At 41.0% G+C, this 23855-nt stretch overlaps 2 protein-coding genes across 5 annotated transcripts in view; both read left to right on the forward strand.

Moving 5' to 3' along the window:
- Positions 1-23855, forward strand: part of LOC119499822 (trace amine-associated receptor 13c-like) — a 978627-nt gene that overhangs the window by 654146 nt on the left and 300626 nt on the right. The window lies entirely within an intron of this gene.
- kalrna (kalirin RhoGEF kinase a) overlaps positions 1-23855 on the forward strand; it is a 160995-nt gene that overhangs the window by 110973 nt on the left and 26167 nt on the right. For all 4 annotated transcript variants that reach the window (XM_037788995.1, XM_037788997.1, XM_037788996.1 and 1 more), the window contains exons 40-42: positions 335-502; positions 20007-20213; positions 21122-21207. In XM_037788995.1, coding sequence (XP_037644923.1) covers positions 335-502; positions 20007-20213; positions 21122-21207 — 461 coding nt within the window. The remainder of the gene's footprint in view (positions 1-334; positions 503-20006; positions 20214-21121; positions 21208-23855) is intronic.

Raw genomic sequence — 23855 nt, forward strand, 5'->3', positions numbered from 1 at the left:
CCAAGCTGTTGCCTAGCAACGCAATTCCGTTGAAATGCACTAAAACGGAGCGTTTCAGACAGAGAGTAAATACAAGTATATTCAGGCAGACTATATGAGAAACATATAGGTTGTTTTTTTTACATTACAGCATGTAAACAAGTTCTAGTAGAAATATATAAAATACAAGTATGAACCTGAAAATGAGCATGATATGGGACCTTTAAGTATTTAAAATAACAAGAAAGGATATCACTATTTTGAAAGTACAATATATAAATTTTTTTTACCTGAAAAGTATTAACTAAAACTTGAAGTTCCACTCTGTAAAACAGCCGTTTGCTCTCCTCTCCAGGCCAGACGGTGGAGCTGCTGGAGCGGCCGAGTGAGCGGCCCGGTTGGTGTCTGGTCCGAACCACCGAACGCAGCCCGCCACAGGAGGGACTGGTTCCCAGCTCCGCTCTCTGCGTGTCCCACTCGCGCTCCAGCGTAGAGATGGACTGCTTCTTCGGCTCGGGGAAAGGTAGGAAGAACAAAACCTGAGTTCATGACTTGGTTTGCAACAATAACGATAACTGTTTCATTGCTCTGGTGTAAAAGCAGAAAAGTTCTCTACAAGATGGCATACAAATTAGAAAAGTATAATGTGGAAGATATAAATGAAATAGAAAAAAGAAGGCTTCTTTCTATTCTGGCTCAGGATCAGCATGTTTTTCATGGTGCATTGTAGATAAAGGAGTGTGACAACCATTACGTCACTGAAGAGGTCCAGTCACGGCGTCTTTTTGTCGATGTCATTTCATCGGCTCCGCTTCGCTCCCGCAGCAGAAATACAATAAAATATGATGTGAATGATGTGCACGTTAAAAATCATCACGATTTCTCACATAACGCACAGTCAGTTGTGAATGGAATTAAAAGTCATTGTGTAGTCAGGGAAAGTCCAGCTGTGATGTGTTAACGAGAGTTCAGCTGACACTCGAGAGGTCTGGAAATACTAAAACGTGAAATTTATCCTCTCAGATAAAATAATGTCTTCAGTGTTTTTCATTTTCATCATGCTTTTCTCTTTAGTCAGACAGAAGTAGAGAACATTGATTCCCCTTAGTCGGATCACTTCAAGTAATCTGCACTGACCTCTACTGGTGAGATGTGGCCATTACAGTATAGATGAAACCTGTCCTGCTCTTTCAACCAAGCCCCCCTAATTTAGCCCTATGATGGAAAAGAAAGATCCTGTAAGTGATTGTAATGACAAACTTGCTCCAAATAATCACTTAGTACCGCAAAATGAGTTAGTAACTCAAAATAATAACTTATTATCTCAAAATAATCACTTAGTATTGCAAAATAATCACTTAATAATCTCAAAATAATGACTTAGTGTTGCAAAATGAGTAAATATTGCAAAATAATGAATTGGTATCGCAAAATAATCACTTAGTATCACAAAATAATGAAAAAACTTTCTCAAAACAATGACTTTTCTCAAAATAATAACTTACTTATCTCAAAATAGTGACTTAATATTGCAAAATTAGGACTTAGTATCTCAAAATAATAAGAAACCTTCACAAAATAATGACTTAGTCTTGCAAAATAACAAGATACTTTCTCAAAACATGACTTATCTAATAATGAATTAAAGATCTGTTTTATCACATTGGCAGAAATGGAAAGGAAACTTTTGTATCCATGTTGTTAAATGATCATCATGCATGTTTGCATTATTCATTGAGGACGAGACACAAAGCAGATCTTTTAAATACGTCTGATTGATGGATTTAATGGAAGGTGTCTGAACATGTGGAGAGGATGTTTCCTCCGTTTCACCGTCGGGAAGATCTGGCTGCGATTTTAGAAATGATGCTGGAAAATGAAAATGTTTTTGCTTTGATGTTTCTATCGCCTTGAAAAACGTAAGCGACACCTCTAATTGTTCGGTTTATTGGTGTGCATGCCTGTGTGCAAAATGTCTCTGGGTGTTTTAAGTCTTGAGTTTGATTTAAAGCAGAACATTTTCATAGTCAACACACACAGATGGGACTAAGTGTTCCTGTTCTGTCCTCCGGAGGGCGCTGTGGAGCTGCTCTAACACCTCCCTGCACAAAGTGACCTCAGACTGTTATCAATGCTGGGCACACAGCAGATTGTGCCCAAGGGGTTTTGTGGAGGTCTCATTATGAGGATGAGCTGATTTCACCTCATTGCATCATGGGAATTTTACAGCATTGTGGAAGTGGATGCTGAAAATGCTGAATCATTTGCTCACAGTAGCATCCAGAGTCATGTTCGTTATGTTGCAGATGGAAGCAACAATAGCTAGACGCACATACAAAAGTCATTTCCGCCCATCTTATCACAGCTTTCTGAATAACCAAACTTTGAACACACCAACCATAAACTCCCTCCCACACACACACACACTGTTTGCTTTCCTACTATAACTAGCCTTCCTGCAACCCAGTTTACAGTTTTTGTCTTGCTGAAGGTTATAAACATCAAGGAGGAGGTTCGTACGTGTGGGAGATTCGTCTTCACTGTAGTCACACACACACGCGCGCTGCGAGATCAGCTGATTTGCCTGCCGCAGCCACGGTGTGTTTTATGCTCTCGCCGATGAAAAGGATGTTTTGTGTTCCTGTAGAGAGATGCAAATCAGATAACTGCAGCTGCTACACATGGAAATAAACACACAGGCACATATACTCTAACACGCCAAGGGACAACAGCTGAAAATGATGATTTCCCTCATTTAAAAAGAAAAAAACATTGGTTAACAGTTTGCAGATTGACTTTTTCTTGCACGAATGGCCCATTAACTGCAATACATATAGCTTTAACATCTGCAAGGTGCAGTTTCCTTTATATTTTAACTTAAATTATGCAAAAAAAAAATGACAGACTTCATTTGTGTAATTTATTTATGTGAGGTCATTTTGCTTAGTCATTTTGGTCAGTTTGCTTATTCCTCAGGACATCTACAGCGGTCACACAGAGAGACTCATATTTGGTGTGGTAGTTTCAACAAAGCCGGGTAGTGTCTGGGCTTTTTCATAGTCACAGTTATTAGATGGTTCTATGACATCATCAAATGTGGACTGTGAAGCAGGCTTTTTTTTGACCTTTAACTTAACTTTAGGTAACCTTAAAGGGTAACTTCGGTATTTTTCAACCTGGTCCCTATTTGCCCTTGTTTTTGTGTCTAAGAGACTTGAGGCCTTTGCACACCAAGTCTGTATTTTTCGTCCAAAATTGTCTCACATTTAAAAATAAATACAACCTCACGTTTTGTCACTCATGTTTACACACCGACTCCAAACCTTTCGTCCGTCATTAAGATTTTCGGAACAAGTTCGATTTTCTGTATTTTTTTCACATTCGTCAAAAGACAAAAGAGGGTTGCTTGACCACTCAGAGCCACCGTCCGTTCAAACATCATCATCCAAAATGACATGATAAACAATCATCTCCCAGCCAAAAGCACTTTACTATAAAGAAAACACAGAGAACAGAGAGCTTGATCCGGTCTGTTTGTTATTGTGTCCAAATCCAGCTCAAGGAGAAGTTGAAATTTGAACATCCGTATACTCTGGCTCTAATAAATACGGGCGGCCATCGAATTCAAAGCCCTCATCCACGTTGTGGAAATCATCTAAATATTCAGCCACGACATTAAAAATCTTTTAGATAACACTAAGCTACGCTTTCTGTACTCCAACACAACAAACTTTGAGTTTCCACCATGGATGTATTCCACTGTTGTCAACACGTCACCTCGCCAGATTTCACAACGAGACTTCTCCTTGAGCGAGACTCTTTTCATAATGTCAGACACTTATACTAACAATCAGAGTCTGTCATGGCAAAAACAAACACTTTTAGTGGACGTAAATGACGGTGCCAACTTGCCCCAATAGCACCATATTGCAGCCAGTGAGCAGCTGCCATCCACAGCGTTCTCCCTCAATACTGGACCAATTTCAGAAATTGTTGTCACTATTAGTCAGTTAGACACAAATATGGGAAAACAGGGGTTGAAAAAAGTTACCCTTTAACTACAACAACTTACCCGAACCTAAACTGATCTGATCGGTTCTGTTACAAATGAGTAGTAAAACACACATCATGTGAAACAGCTGAGAGAATAGGTCAAAAATAGATGTTCTGTTCTTTCTGTTTTGAGCGTGGTGGTGGAGGAGCTGCAGAGATGCGGGTGTCAAAGTAGCAGCAGCGGAGACGATCGAAAGGTTTCAGATGCAGAAATACAGAATAGGATCCCTAAAAGTTTCAGGGAATATCAGAGAAAACAAACGGTGCAGATACACATCATGAACACTGTGCTGTACTTCCATCTCCAGTTGTTTAACTTACGGCTCCAGCAGGCAGCTGCATCCAGTCCCTTCAAGAATGCAATTTAGAGAAAAAATAATCAAGCATCTGCACAGTATTTCACGATATTTAGCTGTACATTCAGCTGCTCATCAGTAGCAAGACATGCAGAGCTGTATCACATTGAGCATACATCATTGTCAGCCGTAGTTTTACTTGATTCCAGTGCAGGCTTCCTCCAATAACAAGTGAATGACTCGCATGATTGTTTGATGGCGTGAATGCAGAATTAGGCAGAACCTCCGTCTGCTTACTCAACAGTGGTGTGACTGGAGGCTGATGGGTATTTAATCAACTGTCCTCTATTTGTTAATGAATGACTCAAACTGTTAATTAACCCTGAAGAGCTAATTAAATGGACTGGATATAAACTTCTGCAGCAGTTCTTTCGAGCTTCAGCCTCCTCCCTCCGCCCGCCCAGGCTCGGGTGTGTGTGTGTGTGTGTGTGTGCGTGTGTGTGTGTGTGTGTGTGTGTGTGTGTGTGTGTGTGTGTGTGTGTGCGTGTGTGTGTTGGGTCTTGTGACTGCTCTGTAAAGTAGGTCTCCTTGTCCTCCCTGAAAGACTGTGAAGACACTGAAGCTCTGAAGTTAACTGAACTGAAAATCAGTCACGGTGGAGTTTTGAAGTCACTCAAACAGATGGAACTAAGAGCTGTAAATCATCATTGTAATCCATCACGATCTCACGGGAAGGCGTATAAATAGCAGGCCACATTACAAGGACGTTCCGCGTGTCATGAGGACGCATTTTTAGCCTTTTCACGTGTCATTTTTGCGCCTCTTTTCACGTGTCATTTGCACGCCACGCATTAAAACTACGGTAAAGGCTGCAGTTAGATTTAGGCAACAAAACCACTTAGTTAGGTTAAGGAAAGAAGTACAGAAAACATGTCACTAACGTAACTGCAAAATAACTTAACAACAATTTGCAACACAAACATCGGTCTCCTTGTTGAAAGTCATGTGTTGTGTGCCCGCCATAAGCAGTCTTTCTCACTTTCTATTCTACGTCAAACTCATAGCTGCAGTAGCTTTGTATTATTTCTTGCTGAAGTACAGTGTGTATAAAATGGGACACTGCAGGGAAACAGAGCTGCTGGAAGCACGTTATCTAGGCTGAAGTGCATGTGTGTTGTCTTACCTGCTGCTGCAGAGATCATCACAATGCTGTGACAAATTAATGACATACAGTAAAGGGCGCAACAACACTACAAGGTTAACTACAGAGAGAGAGGCATGTTAAGTGTTCATTACAACACAGTATGCTAATAGTGAACCAGATTAAAGCTGTAGAGGAGATTCATCTCATGTTGATCCGTTTACAGTAAATGTTTTCTGTCATTTCTTCCCCTCATGGTGCAGAGCAGAAGAGCAATAAAAAAAAAATCCATAATAATCAACCATCATCGTAAATCTTTCATGCCAAGGTTTTACAATATGATTCCAGCAAAAAGCTTTACATACCGCATGAGAGCAAATAGGCACTTAATGGGTCACGACTCACGACCCTAATGCCTCATGAAAATGTATTAGGGGATCTGGGTTCGTTAGACTAATGAGAAGCAAGGGGGAGTGTCAACCACACTCAATGGTTCTGATCTATTAATGCATGGAGCGGTGGCTTAGAGGTTAGAGAAGGAAGTTTGTGACCAGAAGATCACCGCTTTGACCTTCAGGTCAGCAGGAATAGTCCGAGTAGAGAAATTGTTTACTCACTTTTAGCTCTATTTTTGGTTCTCCACCAACTCCTGAGGGAAATATCTTGGTCTTTTAGCCACTAAATTCTCCTCTGTGTTCACCAGCTAGTAGCTAACTTTGTCTATCTGCTGTGTGGGGTTTTAAAATCTGAATTTAATCGCAAAATAAGTTCCAAATCCATTTATGTATTGACCAACTACTTTTTTGCTCCCCAAATATTGTGTGAGCATTTCAGCTCTATCTACATCTCCCATATTTAATAGAGCCATTGCAGCACATTTTTGGCCGGACCGCAGAGGGCCAGCTGTACAAACGCAAAAGTCTGTCACTGAGTGATGAAGTTACACGATTGGTCAGTCGAGTGTTGGAGTTTCCTCATTGGCCGTTGCTCTTTCAAAATGAAAAAGCGGGAACCGCTATGCAAATGAGCCCGTCCAGCTCACGAAACTTAGAACAAGCTGTCAAACTAGGCGATCTAGTTCTAAAATGAAACCAGATTCATCAGTGGCACTGCCTATTTCTCACTTAAGATGTTTTCAGAAGTAGATTTTGTTGGATTGTTTAGACGGAATAACAGAAAGCTAATGACCAGGCCGCCATGTTGTTTCCTGTTTGAAACGTCGAGCAGAAAACAGGTGCATTCAACAATGGGTTACGTCACCGCTTGAACGGCCCGTTGAGCGGAGCAACGCGTCCCCCTAGTGTCCTCGTCGGACCTGGTGGACATGTAGCGTTGGATTTAACATTATAGACATGACCACCAACTATTTGTGTAACAATTCAGCCACAAGTTCCCAGACTGACCGTACACGATCCAGACATATACTCTTGTTTTAACAGATTCGCCAAAATACGAAAAAGCCATTACTTCAACAGATACGTGAAGCCGACAATGTTTCAAAGTCGGATATCTGAAAGGGCTTAAGACACACATTCCTTCTGTCACTTTTCTCTCTGTTAGACACATCCACACACACACAATACCACACACAGCGTTGGAACCTGAGTCCCTGCTCTCCACAATGGGGAAAGTAGCCCTCCACAATAATTAACACTGACTACTGTTCCAGACAACTGGAGTGTGTACGGGAGGGGGAGAGAGAGAGAGAGAGAGAGAGAGGGGAACTCACCAACTAGGTCTGAGAAAGAAAGACAAGTATGTGTGTGTGTGTGTGTGTGTAGGCTCCTCCTCCTCCTCTTCCTCCCCTTCTCTCTCTCCTTCTCTCTTTCTCTTTCTATCTCCCTCCCTGTGGTGAATGTCAGCAGTGTGGACTTGCAGCTCTTGGTGAACACACATCCTCCCGGTCAGTCTGGTTAACAAGTTGGTCGGCCGGTTAGTGGTTGAGGTGTGTGTGAGTGTGTGAGTGAGTGTAGGATGTGTGTGTGAGGGAGGATGAAGCGAGGCCGGCGTTGCTGTGGATGGATCCTCGCCCGCTGCTGCTGCTGCTGCTACGACCACGGCTCAGGTGGGACGAGATGAGTGTGTTTATGAGTGTGACAGTCAATTGGGAAAGTAATGTGTGTTTCTGTGCATGCTTTACAAGTTAGGAAGTTTGTGTTGTGTGTGTGCTGAGGAATGAAGCTGAGAACAGGTTTCTGGCAGGCAGCACACATCTCAGCTGTGAGAGGGGTGTGTTTGTGTGTGTGTGAGACAGTGACTGACTGAATGAGGGAAAGAAGGGGTAGACAAACCAAGAGTCAGACTGACATGGATAAATTCCTGTTATTGTTATGTGTTATGGCGCCACTGGAAACTAATTTGAATTGAAAATGAATCGTGAAACAGGAAGTTATGTGTCACACACAGAGACGGACAGAGATAGAAAGAAAGAGAGAGAGAGAGGTAGACGGAGAGTGAGAGAGAGAAGAGGACAGTTTCTCTCTGTCTTCTCTGTCTTTGGTGAATCAGATGTTGGATTGTGCAATCCTGCAGTTCAGTCAGCTGCTGCACAGAGTGTGTGTTGTATTTGGGTGTGTTGCAGGTTATGACCGAGCCTTTGTGCAGCATTTAAAAAGGATTTACCCTGACTGCGCTGGCGTCGTCATAGTAATCAATTTTCTGAATTTCCCAACCACTGTCTGTCCCTACAAACAGAAGGTCTGTGTGTTTCATTCAGAGCTGAGATCCTCTGTCTGAACAGGTTACATTCAGACATCTGATGGCATGACTAATAGACTGTAAGAGTGAGGAAACACCATACTATCAAGTAAACAGAGCAAGGTCTAGCCTACAGTATACATCCTGCTTTAGTTGCAGATCAAGCATAATGGATCAGTATTAATGAGGTGTATTGTTATGGATACCAGTCAACTCTGTAAGGTTCATTTGAGTACAGGTCTGTGGTTTGTTTGTTTTGGTGGAGAGGTCCAAAGTAGTTTAAAGGCAAATAAGTAACCGGTGCTTTTCAGGGAGACTATTCTCTCCAGGAGAAATGATGCTTTTCTAATGAGCAACCTCTCAGAGGAAAGTGAATGACTTCCTCCTCCCGATAGGCAATAGAATTGATAATTTTTTTTGTTGTAAGGAGTCTGACTTCATTACCGAAGAACGATCGCAAAACATTCATAAAATTAGTTTTTGCAACAGTCGTTTGGGTCATTTCAAAAGACACTGACAAATAACTTACCTGGTCGTTTATGGTTTAGAAAACTGGTACGTACCTGAGTAGATATGAAAGTCATTATGTGCTGGAGGCTTAAATCGGTTCAATAAGTAACCTGGATATTTGTTTGCCAAGTAATATAGCTATTGCCACTGCTAGTAATGCTAATACAATCCAATGAATATTTAACTATTAATATATAAATGCAGCACATACTTTGCAGATTTTTCATTTGTCCCCATCAGCCAGATCTGTCTCCATCATGGAGCAACGGAGGGGATTGTTGTTTAGGTAATGTGCTAGGTGTGCATTGGATTTTAGCACCCAAACACTCTTGGAATGCATTATTCTGCTTTTACTGGGGTCATATCAATTACTCACCCTGTGGTACCTTGAATTCTTGATGAAAATTGTGTGTTTCTTGCATACCTCCACGGTGAACAAAGAATCCATAAACGAAAAGAAAACTCAGCAACTCTGTATCAAAACATCCGTTTAATAAACTCTCACACATCTCAAGCAGTATAATCAAAGTGTCATTCATCCAGCCGTATACTCACTACATCCCAAACACATGATGCATCTTCACTAAAACTTTACTATTTAAAACACCTCCACATAAACATCCACACAAGTACTGTTTATGCAGAAGTATTTTAAATAGTAAGGGGTTTTTTTAAGATAATTTTTTTTTATCTTTTTGCATTTATTTGATAGTGACAGTGATAGTTATGAAAGCGGGAGAGAGAGGGGATGACATGCAGCAAAGGGCCACGGGTCGGATTTGAAACCCGGGCCGCTGTGGTAAATAGTAAGGTGTGTAAAAATGCTTGTGTTTGGGAAGTAGTTAACATGCAACTGGATAAGTGAGACTTGGATTACAAAGTTTTCTTCACAAATTCAAGGTAACATGGGGTGAGTAATTGATATGTAAATGATCATTTTGAGAGTGAATTCCTTTAAAAGTTACCTCTAAATACCTATACCATTAGTCCTCTCTCAGTTCAGGCAACCCCATTAACTGTCAACCAGTCAATACTCTGAGGTAGGCTGCATTTTGAAGTGGTTTTATTGTGTTGACCAGCATGTGGCTGCAGTTTACGCTTCACTGACAGATGTGTTATTTTGTTTTAGCCACGAGCTGTAAACCACCTTAAGGTTGAGGTCTATAGTTCTATATGCACTGCACCTTTAATGGCACATGTATGGTGGATGTGTGTGTGTTAGCATGCAGCTAATGGTTAGCTAAAGGTTAACTCAGCTTTGTGTATGTGTGTGTGGACAGACAGTGGACTTTGGCCCCAGGGCCTCTGAGCTTCATGCTGCTGAATGACTGGAGCGGCATGTGGTTGAACTGGTTACACTGATTCTAGGTGAAGAAACATCCAAAGGACACAACTGAGATTTGAGCTCAGATTTTGAATCGTCACATCAATGTTTTCGCATCAAAGCTCAGCTGGTTAGACTGGTTTCTGTTATGTGTCTATTACAACATGAATCTACATATATACACCGATCAGCCATAACATTAAGACCACTGACAGGTGAAGTGAATGACATGGATTATCTGGTTACAATGGCACCTGGCAGTGGGGGGGGGGGATGTATTAGACAGCAAGTGAACATTTTGAAATTTATGTTGAAAGCAGAAAAAATGGGCCAGCGTACTGTAAGGATGTGAGCGACTTTGACGAGGGGCAAATAGTGCTGGCTAGACGACGGGGTCGGAGCATCTCCAGAACTGCAGCTCTTGTGGGATGTTCCCGGTCTGCAGTAGTCAGGACCTACCAAAAGTGGTCCAAGGAAGGAAAACCAGTGAACCGGCACCAGGGTCAGACCCGAGGCTCATTGATGCACGTGGGGAGCGAAGGCTGGCCTGTGTTGTCTGATCCAATAGAAGAGCTACTGGAGCTCAAACTGCTGAAAAGTTCATGCTGGTCCCGATAGAAAGGTGTCAGAACACACAGTGCATCACAGTTTGTTGCGTATGGGGCTGCGTAGCCGCAGACCGGTCAGGGTGCCCCATGCTGACCCGTGTCCACCGCCACAAAAGCGCCTACAATGGGCACGTAAGCATCAAAACTGGACCACGGAGCGATGGAAGAAGGTGGCCCGGTCTGATGAATCACGTTTTCTTTTACATCATGTGGATGGCGACGAGTTGGAGGTGTTGACTCGGCCTCCAAATTCTCCAGATCTCAATACATTTGAGAGGGAGTCATTTGTTGATGTTGATATTGCATCTTTTTTCCTGACACACACACACACACACACACACAAAGGCACTTCCTCACTCACTCATTCACTCACACAGTGGCCGAGTGATTAACTGGGGTGTAAAGTGATCTTGTGTCCCGTCCATTACCCATTAAACCTGAAGGTGTGCAGGAAACTACTCTGACCCTGAGGCAAAGACACACACACACACACACACACTAACACAGTCTCCCGGCAGAGATAATGGACAGAGACAGCATTAGCGGAGTCTTTGCTCCACTGCTTCATCAGCTGTGATTCAGTGTGTTCATCTGACCTGCAGCTCAGTTTTAAATCAGAATCTAAGACAATATGATGTGTTATTTATTAGGGATGTCTGGTCAGTCTGAGTGGTAACGGTATTAACAACAGTGGAGTAAGAAGACTGTTTAGATCGTCCAAACAAATAAATGTAATTTGAGTTTTAATTCCTGTGAATACACTGTAAAATCGGACGGTTTCCTCTTTCTCCCTGTTGGTTGTATTCAACTTAAAAAGCAGAAATGAGTGTAAGTGATATGGAAGTAAGTTTAGTAGATTTTCTGCCTTTTCTTAGTTACTCATCTTCATTTCTGTTTCCCTCCAGAAATGAGTTAGTAGTGTTAATCAGAATCAGAAATACTTTAATGATCTCCGGGGGGAAATTGGGACCTCACGGTTGCTCTTACATAAAAGCACAGAAATGTAAGAAAATAGAAATAATGGATTATGTAACATGTAAATTGTAGAGAAATATAAATAATAAAAATAGGAGATAAGAAATATGCACATATATGTGCATCAAACACATACAATATAGACAACAGTGTAAATAAGTAAATACAAAATGCTGAGAAGTGTGATCTATTAAGTGTATTAAATATAAATGCAAAATTAAATAATTAAATAAGAATGTCTTGAAATGTACAGAATAAATGCACAATATTGCACATTTAAATTATTGTACAATTTATTGTATTAATTTATATTTACAGTTTAATCCGTATTTCACAGATTAATAAGAAATGATGCGGTAGTAGCTGCTGACGGGTGATATAAGTCCATCTCCAGTCTATTGACTCAGAGTGTCTAACAGTCAGAGTGAGGGGTTGTAAAGTTTGATGGCCACAGGCAGGGATGACTTCCTGTGGAGCGCTATAGTGCATCTCAGTGGAATGAGTCTTGCACTGAATGTACTTCTGTCTTTGAGCAGCACGTCCGTTAGTTGAGTCTGTTGCATCCGCTACTTTCTACATTTATAAAAAGTTTTGATTTGTATCTGTAGCATCTGTAGTTTAAATTGTCAAGTTAACGTCAACCGTGATCGTTTCCTAAGCGTTTATGTTGCCTAAACCTGTGACAACGGAAGTTTATTTTGAAAAGACACTATGCATGCAGCGAGTGTATTTGACACGCCGTCCCTGACTCCAGAGGGGTACCTAGAGCGTCAGATTTCAAAGCGTCCGGCCACTCACCAAGCTTCGGTATTTGACGAGTTGGGAGTGAGAACGTGTTGTCCAGCCCATCTAGTGAACGGGGATGGTTAGTAGTAACTTACCTGGACTATTGTGGTAAATTACCTGGAATCTTGTGTGTTTGTGTTTGTGTGTGTCGAACTTTGTGAGTTTCAATACTCTCTTGTCAATAGAGCCATTCATAGACAAAATGTGTGTGTGTAGTGTAATTACAGAATGAAACCGAGTGTGTGTGAGACAGCGAGAGCAAGACAAAACCCCTGTTCTGTTGCATTCAGACTGCTGGTTTAGTATCTGCAGACTGGAGGTCAGATCTGTGTGTGTGTGTGTGTGTGTGATTAAAGATAGTGAGTGATGGGGATTTTAACAGTAGACAGTCTGTCTTTCTATCGGCTACTAAACAAAAGCTTCCTTGTTTGGTCTCACCTGACTTTTGGCCGTCAGTGTGACACTGCTGTAATCTGTAGTACACACACACTATTCAGTGTTTCCCAGAGTACTACTAACACTGCAATACTCGCTCCCTAACTATCACTTCTTAAATGAACATCGCATTAAGTCCGGCTTGGGAACCTCAAGTTAATGATGACCACAGACTCGTTAGGGTGTATCAAACATCCTTTTTCTGTCGAGTACCGATCAACAGAAAGAGTGTAGCTTTGAAAGATTCAAATGTTTCGTGTGAGAGGTTCTGCCAGGATAACTGTAGCACTATGTGAGAAGAATTGTTGCATTGGTTGTGGGCGTGCTGCTGCCAGGAACAGATAGAAGAAGAAATGCAAACCTGGATGTCAGTCTGGTATTTTATCTTGTGTGGAATGATACTCATGTGGCATCCACAACGCCTCGAAACTTCCTGTCACATACTTTGTTCCACTAGTGTTAAATAAACTCCCTCCTTCCTGGCGCTGTTCTCCTCCTTATATGAGATCATGAGTGAACCTGTGTGGAATGTCATTTCCTGATCGTCTAGTTTGCTTGATGACAACTGATGATGAAAGATATAGAGGAATGTGTAGTGGGCCGTTAACCCTCTGAGACCCACAATAGAGCTGTTTTTGTGTTTTTTAGGGGGGGTGCAGGGGGTCTTTAGGGGGGGATAGCAGCTCTGCAGTAGATGTCACATAGAAGTGGTGTACATCATCTGAAAGCTGGGAACCTGAAGATTAATTTGAGATGCAGCGCAGCACTGTGTGTCAAGTTAATCTAGTCATAAATCAGAATTAAACATGAATGAATGAATTATTTAAGATAAAGTGTATCAGGGTTTAGAACATTATGATAGAAGTATATGATGTCCACCCCCATGCCATATTATGTCTCATAAGTTGTTGCAGCAATTTTTGCATTGATACTATTTGTTACACAGGCTTTGTGCTAAATTTAACCATTTTTTATCTATCGAGAATTGATAAAAAATGAACACTTCTGTTGTGTAAACTGCTCAGAAACCCCCTTATCGTCAATCTAGCTAGAAAAGCCATCCATCCTCTGAATGCTCTAGGTCTCTAGTCTGATCCATCCATCCTCTGAATGCTCTAGGTCTCTAGTTTGATCCATCCATCCTCTGAATGCTCTATGTCTGTAGTTTGTGGCTGTAAAGTTTCATGAGACTGTGATTATCCTAGAGGTCACCAAAGGTAATTTTAAACAGTGAGGTCAAATTACAAAATATGGTCTTTACTACAATGAAATGTCTCCTATGGGGACTAACATCATCACAGATGAATACAGTTGGACTCATTGGATCCACAAGAGTCTCAGCTTTAACGTGATACCTAAATTATGTAATTCAGGACTGTTTAGGGACCCCAGTCTGCAGAAATATTCAAATACATCATTCTATAATAGGCAAAAATAACATTATACTGCATGCATAAAACTGCATGTGGTTATCATAAAGTGGGCATGTCTGTGGGTACCGATGGAACCCATTTTCGTCCACATATCTTGAGGTCAGAGGTCAAGGGACCCCTTTGAAAATGGCCATGCCAATTTTTCCTCGCTAAGATTTATGCTACATTGTGAACACCAAATCTGTGTGAAAATTGTCAGGATGAGCGAGTTAACGTTCGCTTTTAGCTCCGTTCAGGACTGTGCTGCTTAACAGCTGCTAACTTTAATTATCTCTCGTCCTGCCGATTTCAACACAAGAGGTGCCATTTATTTACATTATGATACTGTCAGGCTCTATTCAGTAAAAATTAAATAAAAAACATTATGATGTGTTCAAATGTAATCTTATAAAATGTAGTTTTTGGCGAGAAACTTGAATAAATCCAGTTCTTTTGAAGATGTTTTCACATCAATATAACATAGACAATAGAGAGGGAATTATGACCGGTTTAACTTCCTAAGAAAAACCAGTATGCAAACGGTAATAAAGGAGTGGATGTTGAAGTTTTACTTTTGTTTTTTACCGTGGGATCGAGAATTGTTGAATTCCACTGTCAGTCTGGTACTGTGACATTCCGAGTTGCAGGATGTGGTTGGAAGCTTGGGAAACACCAAATAAGTTGACCTTGTGTGTAGAGTGTTTTTTTGTTGTTAGGCTTCAAGCTCGCTGCATGTTATGGTGCGTTAACATCTGTTCCTGGTTGGTGGTGGTGACTGGTCAGCTCCCAGCAGCTGACGGCAGCACACTGTGGTTCTGCAGCGTCATTTTCCTCTGAAGGAGGAGAAGTAAAAGCAGTGATGTCTTATCATCAGCTGTGTGTGTGTGTGTGTGTGTATGCACTCGAGTCTGTAATGAGTTTCTGTCGTCAGCCTGCTGTCAAGGCCACTCAATGACTGACATTGGTTGCAGCTGAAAGCACACGCACAGGTGAACCGCTGACCTATGACATGTTTCCCTCTCTTAAGAACACATGACTGGATTAGCTCAATAGCACTTCAGGGAGTAACCACTGAGACAGAGGGACGGAGTGACGTCAGGGAGAAAAGCAGCGGTGAAGTGGTGATGGGGAGAGAATGGGTTGCTTTAGTCTCTGTCTCCACATACAAACACACTGGATTAATGTTTAATCCAAACCAAATGTAAAGTAGGTGAGCAACCTTGAGTGCAGGCCTACCTTGACCTTTGGTCTACTCAATACTGCAGCCGTGTGCTCTGTACAGTATTAACAGACATGTTCTGTGATAAGGTGATCAGTGTATGTGCAAATTATTTATTATTTGATGAGTACCAAAATGCTATGTGTCTCTCAAAGGCGTTCTCTGACTGCAGCAACTCACGTTTCCAATAGCTTTGTGTTGTCAAAATTGTCTTGAGTTTGTTTCCAACGTCATTTTTTCAAAAACTAGAATATATTTTTTGTTATTTTTGTGTATTGTTGATTTGGAGTGATGAAAACTACGAGGTGTTGTTGTTTGTGGTTTCATCTTAACCGCCCAGTTCCACTTTTTTTTTAAACAATTCATGCCATCATATGTGTAATGGAATATACAGTATTCAAAATAAGTTTTGTCCCGCCCTTGTTTACCTGTGGGTCATGCTGGCCACAATACAATGTTGAACGAAGGAACTCTTGTGGTCAATTACAAAGGAAAAGACCAAAATAGATGTCTGTGTGTGTGTGTGTGTGTGTGTGTGTGTGTGTGTGTGTTTGTGTGTTGTATGTGTCATTATATACTGTACCTTTGGTGTGTGCAGGTGTGAGCACATGTTTTGGGTCTGTACAGGTTTCACCAGCAGACCTGTTGCAGACTGTACAGTTGTTCTCTTGCACTGGGGGTAAATTGCATGGCCTCAACTCTATTGCACATAGACTGTATATATAGATGGACGACACGTTTCCGCTTCCTCCCACTGGACAAAAGTGAAGCCAAAATATCCCGGATACGGGATCTTTACACTTTCACGTAATTTGGAGCCAGAGTCTGCGCACTAGTGATCGGGGTGGGGGGCCGGAGCCGCAGTATCGAGGTCACCGGATCAAATCGCGAGCAGAGCACAACCGCAGCTTGTTAACGTTAGCCGCCCAGCTGCTACATTAGCACCATGGTAGCTGTTTGGCTAGAAAGACGCAACAACTAACCATAATATCTCTATAACTACATTTGTGATCAATTGACACATGTTCTATTACACACACTGGTGACGGTTATGGGAAGATAAAGTTAAAGATCTCCTCTCTCGTACTATTCAGCGCGTCCGGCTACGGCTACTTCCCTCAGAGCAGCTGTCAATCACAGCTGTCAATCACAGCTGTCAGTCATGACGTCTCACCCTCTTTTTATAGCATCAAATAGCTAATAAAAACCAAGCTTATCAGAAAAATGAACACTTACACACCGCTAACATGGAGGGGGCGGGATTTATGAGCTATACTGCAACCAGCCACCAGGGGGCGATCAAGATGTTTTGGCTTCGCTTTTGGGGAGCTGTCATGTCGTTCATCTTTATCTACAGTCTATGGTCTTCCACCACAGTGTATTCACTGACGTTTTGTAGATATATTCAGTAGTACTACGTCCCACTCCACCTCTCTCTGTGTTTGTATCACGAGTTTGTCTCATGAGAGCAAAAGTGAAACAGCTTTAGTAACGCTGGGTGACCTTGGCTGCTGTTTTGAACCGAGTTGTATCTCTGCCACACTGCTGACACAGTCCGATAACGACTAAAACAACAACCGCTGCCACTAATACAGACTCATTCAGCGCTGCACAATATGACGGGAAGAGGTGTGGGAGTCTGGTGACCTCAGGAAAAGGTCGCTGTCAGACTAAAAGTATTGGAAAAATATTTAATTTGGACAATGAAAAAAATAATCAGTCATCAGAGGCACGTTAAAGTCTGATCTGACATGAATAGGTAGCCAATGAAGGGAAGCTAAAACTGGCATAATATGCTCAAATGTTCTGTCTTTAGTTAAATTAAGCCCTAGAAAAACAAAACGCCTAAAACAACATACCCAAAATGAATCATTTTATGATAGCTCCTCAACCATAAGGCGCATATGTTTGACATTTCTGACTTGTGAGGACATAATTTAATACATTACATGAAATTACTCACCTTTTTTATTCAGTAAATTAAGAATATTGTACAGTCATTATAAAATAAGGTTGAGATAAATGTATATACAATGAGAAAAATGATAGTTGTTGGTCAGGAGTCAACATGGCTACTGTGGGTAATATGTAAGTTAACTAACACACGTCTTTCTTCACATTGTTGCACTGCAGACATTTGACCTGCTCTGGTTTATAATACTTCTAGGAAGTGAAAGTGGATTTTATTGTTGATCTTATAGGGAACTTGTCACAGAAATAGCAGAATATCACATGTTTTTTTGCTGTCCTCAGCTCAGCAACAGACTTTTGTTTACAAATAGGAGACATTCAGATAAAAAGCAGGTTAGAGATGAGGAAGAGGAGGAGGAGGAAGGAAGGGAGGACATGAATAAGGAGAGAAATGAAGGTAAACTAAAAAAAAGATGGAACAGCAGAACACCTCAGGAGATCCCGATGACCCTTAATCTTTAATTTCCTGTCTGAAACACACACATAGACCACAGCAGCCGCTGCTCATAGCTCCCAGCTGTGTGTGAGTGCAGCTGATCCACCACAGTCCTGACACATGACCACCGCTACTACACGCACGCACACACACACACACACACACACAGTCAGTTGTGTTGGGACGTTTCAGGCTTTGCAACAGAAACTAAACTCAATATGTCACATCTGCATAATAACATTTGTTTCCTGTTTCCTGGTAATCTTTAAACACAATCAAATACTCCTCCCTTTGCTTAAAAATCTGTTATTCAGTTGTGTATGTCTTCATGTTATTTACATTTAACTATTGAAAGATTAACAGCTGCTAACAAACGTAATGCTAAAGTAGGGAAAAAGAAGGAAATGTGACTACATGTGTCTGAAATGACAGCGTTATGAGTGGAGGCGTGTGTGTGTGACATGAGAGCAGCTGCTAAACACATTTTGTTTTTCATTAATAGAAAGTCTCATCTGGATCTCAACGCTTTCCCCTCACAAGAACCAAAACATGACGCTGTCTGTCTGCGGTGCCTGAACATAATTAACAAGAGCACATGTGTCTGAATGAAAACCATGAAAAGTGACATTACAGATATCTGCAGCTCATTTCTGACTAGTCAAAACATGATTTTAAGATGTCTGTAGGCTCGTTTAAATACTGTAATATCTCATACTATTGACAGTAAATTAAAGATTTTCTGAAATTCAGTTTTGACAGTTTGAAACTCAACTTCCAGATGTCGTCATTTAAATAAGAACTAGTGGAAACTCAAATTCAAGATCTTCAATGGAGTTCTGACCAGTCGTAATTTCAGTTAGAGATATCCATGATTTCTCACAATTAAAGATTGCGCCTATACTTACGAAACAACGACATGGAGGCTCCGTAGTCCAAACGATGATGATGCATTACAAGCTCTGCCAATGGTTTGAAATGTTATAAACGCCCTGTCTCCTGAATGGGCACGGTCACGGCATATTCACCTCTCCCCTCCTTGTTTGGATGAAAGCAGATTAGATTATATTTGCATAATGTATTCATATTTTCTAATATTTACACAGCTAACAGCCATATTTATGGCGTTTGGTGGCATTAGTTGCCAGATCTCGCAAGAGTGTGTTGCTGCGACAGAGAAAGTTCTCGAAGTTAATTTTCTCCTGATTTGTCCGTCTGAAAAATGCCATTTTAGTGTCATAATATTTGGAAGATATGTGTCTTGTGAACAAATGGGTCTAATATTTACGTTAGTGACTACAGGGCGATATAATCAGTCATAATATGTGTTCACGCTCACTTCTCCCATTGAAGTTAATAGACTCAGGACATCACATGTTGCTAGTCTTCTAAGAGGGTGGGGAAACAGGAAACAGACTCTCAGTGCGTCGTCTCTGGTCCGAACCAAGATGGCAAACTTTATTACTCCTTTCAACCTTGACAAAGGCAGTGCAGACTAGATCCACTCCTTCTGTTCTTACCTTTCACAATAAAAGCCCTGGACATATAATATTCACAGATGAGTATTTCACGTTTTCGTGTCGTTTATTTGTCACTGGCCTTATCTTAACCTTAATCTAACTCCATCCTTAACCACTGACCCAAAAATCAGCTTTTACTCAAATGGGGACACGGCTTTTGTCCCCAACAAACACATACACACTCAACCTCTTTCTGCTTTTCTGATTTATTGAAGTGACTGACAGGTGAAAAATTGATGGATTGCAGTAATGTGTGACTGGTGATGTGGGAGTGTGTGAACTTAATGTTCCTGTCAGCTGATTTAACATAACTGTAACACTTAGTACACAGAGACCAGCCTCTGTTTGAGTGACAACAAAACCACAAGTCCTCAAGTATATTTATTTACCTGCACAACACCACGAAGAACTGTATGTCTTGTATTTAAATCCTGAGCAATGACCAAGGGAGCTTTAATGGAAGTGTAGTTAGAAGAGAAACATCCTCTACAGAATTATCATTTGTTTTTAACTGATGGGTTTTATTCTTCGATCACCACTGTGGCAAACCTTCATTTATATCACATTTGGAACGCAGTGGAAGCAGAATAAGTACGGCTGATTGGCTCTTACTAAAATGTAAACTTTTTTGATCTGATTTCTTTCAGAAAACTATCCCGTTAGCGGCTCTGATGGAAAGACCGAGTCCGTGGCGAACCTTCAGCCGCAGCCATCCCTCAGTTCGCTGCAGTCCAGCTCTCCGGGTCCCAAGCGCTCCGGAAACACTCTGAGAAAGTGGCTGACCAGTCCGGTCCGCCGCCTCAGCCAAGGCAGCTCCGTCAAGAAACTCCCCAATAACAAGCAGAAGAAGACGGGTAAGATATGTTCAACAACAAACACAACCACAGGAGGGCTTTGGACATAATAATATGTTACTGACTAGTTAAAGTTACACTCAAGTTAAGCTCCGTCGACATGAATCTGCAGCAGAATAATTAGTCTTTACTGAGCCAAACGATTCTGCCACATTTCAAAGCATACCGTGAATTCTTTAGATGTGTTTCCTTCCATGTAGCCATTGGTTTCAGTTCATTTTAGTACACTGTGAAAATCCGCCTGGTTATACTGTTGCAAGTCTTCTAAAAGAACACGCTCTGTGTTTCGGTATTTGAATGTTTGCTGCAGCATTGCATTAACGTTATCAAACACACCAACAGGGAAAGTTTTCATTTGCAAGTTCCTGCTTGCAACTGAAACACAAGACGTAAAACTTGTAACTAAATGTTCAGAATAGATTACCCATTTCAAGTTTCAGCAGGACTTTGGAGAGAGGCTGGCAGAGATGTGAAGTTTACATAATTTGTGGTTAATGGGATTTATCAAGGATATATCCTTATTAAAGGTGTAATATGTTACAGTTGTCGGTTTCTGTTTGTAAACACACGGCATTCAAAGTTGACCCCTTCTCTTCGGCTGAACGAGCGAGCGATGGTCGAGAGAGAGAGCAGTAATGGTTGAGCAATCTATAGAGTGACTGAAGAGAGGGAGCGGCGTTAGTGGGAACAAAGCAGTGTTATTGGCTGGGAGTTGGGAGGGTCTCTGCAGATACAAACACCAACACACACTTCTAGTTGGTCATAAGTGATGATTGAGAGGGATTATTTTTTACCAGTCTGTACTTGTTTTTTTAGGATATTCTTGCATTATTATACCTTTTAATATATATATATATATATTTTTTTACATCTGTACGTGTTTGAGTAATGAGCTGGTTGATTGACAGGACCCGGAACTGGAAGAGACGAAAACAGAAAGGGTATTGACCTGGGTCAGCCTGACCTCACCCTGCAGGATGACATCATCGATGAGGTAAGCAGTGAGATTCAAGAATAGCATGTTTCAACTGCTGTGGTTTAGTTTTTCGATAAGTGGACGGTCAGACTCTTTTCAAGAGACAATGTCTGTGTTTTTGTGTCCAGATGAGTTGAAGCTATTCTTAGTTCTGATCGTTTCTAGCAGGAAAATGTTTTTGCCAATTCACTTTTCTGTTTCTACCCACAATGCTTGGAAACGCTTTGATTCATCAAAAGTGAAAAAAAATATATTCCCTACAGCAACAAATCTGAAATTGCATTTCTGATGCTGTTTAAGGTTTTTTTACGTAAGTAATGTTTTAGGCACAGCAGGAAAACAGGCCTATATTGTCAATTATTATCACATATGAGACACCTAGCATGAAGATTTTTCATCTGTAAGTCACACTCACAATACATATGTGATAAAATATGTGAATACACCAGATGTATATGATCAAAACAACATTAATTGGGCCTGTAATCGTGCTAAAAGTTGTGTATTACCAAACCCTGTTTTATGGTTGGTTATCTGTTCTACGTCTGTAGTTAAAATGAAATATCTGCTCCTCTCGGCCCGGATATATAGAGAGATTTTATTAATACTATCTACATTTACGTAATAGACAGTAAACTGCTAAAGTTCCTCTTTCCGTGTGTATCAGCTTTCTTTCCCTCTGACACACAAACTTGTGCTCAAACTCCTGAATTACTCGCTGATTACTGTGAATGTAAAACCTCTAAACTCTGACTGCTACTACTTTTTAACACTACTCTTGTTGCTGTTAATTTCTCTGTTCTTTATGACTTAATTAAAAAGTCAGCAAACCTCGTTTGTCATCTTGAACCCTTTAGAATAAAACAAATTTATAAATCCGAAAAAAAAATATGAGTTCAGTGAAAACAATGCTAATTTTCTTAGTTCCTGAAAAGCTTTTTTGGCCAACAAGAGTGATATGTACGCAATTTAATGTCCATTAAGGAGGCAGCGTATCTAAGACGGAACAGGAACAGAAGAAGAAAAAGTAAACGTAAAACACGTGTTCAACAGATCAGTTGGATCTCAAAGCTGTTTTTTGTGTTTGTGCTGCAGGGGAGTGAGACAGCATTAGTTCCAACGATAAAACACAGGAGATAACTCTTCTTCACACTCCAATATCCCTCAGCAATTTAGAAACTGGAAACACAGCTTGAAGTTTTGCCACTTAAAGGGATAGTTCGGATGTTTTGAAATGGGGTTGTATGAGGTATTTATCCATAGTCGGTGTATTACCTACAGTAGATGACGGTCGGCACGCCCCCAGTTTGGAGAAACAGACCGGAGTACCAGCATGGGAGCAAAGCGATGTACTGCTGTAGACTGGGGCAGCAGCAAAACAGATTTTAGACACCTAAAAGAAAGACTCACATCGGTTTAAGTGTACGCTATATTTAAAATATTTTCACCGCTTTACCTTGCCGTCAGACAGCCTTTTCCAACGGGGAACTAAAGCCATTCTATTCATCTATGATCTCTTCAAAGCCACCAGACTCCATTGACAAAAACAGTATTTTTACCTCGCAGAGCATGGGAGTTGCTGTTCTACCGCTGTCTCGATCGATTAGTTTTCCGTGTTATTGTGCGACTTTGTTGTTTTAAAGGGCTAGTTCGGATTCACCAAAGTCACACAATGACATCTGCTGTAGGTAATACCAATGGCGTAGCCTCGGGTGTGCCTGTGACACCCAAAGACGCAGCTGTGACACCCACAAATCAGATGCAGAATGAGATGAAATATTTGGTTATAGCCTTACTAAAACAAGTTACTATTACGAAACAAAACAACCCGCCACTATCCATCTTCAGCCGTTCTATATTTCTACTAGTGGAAGCAACCCTACACACACATCTAGCAGGAAAAAAACAAGTCATTGCGTGCGGCCGTACCGGGAGACTGACTATGGATAAAGAACCTCATACAACCCCACTTTAAAAAATCCAATCTATCCCTTCAAGCCGGTGTTAATTGAACAAGCATGGATCTAACTCAAGCCAGCCAAAAGTTTGCTCACAAGCTCAAAGAGTTTTATTCTAGAAATGATCAACTAACTCATGGAGCCTGACCAGAACCATGAGGAGTTATTTATCTCATTCAGCACCATTTCCTCAATCTACTTAAAAATCTTCATGCTCTATTACTCATTTCAGATGTATTTAGTAGAAATTTTAAGTTTCCAAGAGCAGCTGCCATGTTTGTTTTTTTGTTTTTATTTAAAATTGGAAGCAAAGATTGACAACCAAGTGAGTTTGTCCAATCAGGTGCATGAAGAGTTCATCATGAGAACTTTTCTTTTTTTCCTTGTAAAACTGTTTTCTTATTTTTTCACATCTCTCATCAGTGTAGCTAAAAACACTGTCCTTTTGAAATAAATACTGATTTTTAAAAAAGAAAAGAAGAAAGTAAACTGATAATATTCTAACCTACATCTGCCTGAAGGACCTCGTACAGATCCAGAGTCTGTCTGTAGTCACAATCTGGAAATGATGCCACATTACGACATGGAGGAAAATGACTCCTTTGTCCCAAAGAGGAGGTGAAAGGAGGATACAAACTAGTGAGGCCATTAAAATCACTGACATGGTATCCACAGTGGACTCAAGGAGAGACCTTTCAATCACATATC

The sequence above is a fragment of the Sebastes umbrosus genome, chromosome 13, assembly GCF_015220745.1.
Source record: "Sebastes umbrosus isolate fSebUmb1 chromosome 13, fSebUmb1.pri, whole genome shotgun sequence".
In the NCBI taxonomy this organism is placed as follows: Eukaryota; Metazoa; Chordata; class Actinopteri; order Perciformes; family Sebastidae; genus Sebastes; species Sebastes umbrosus.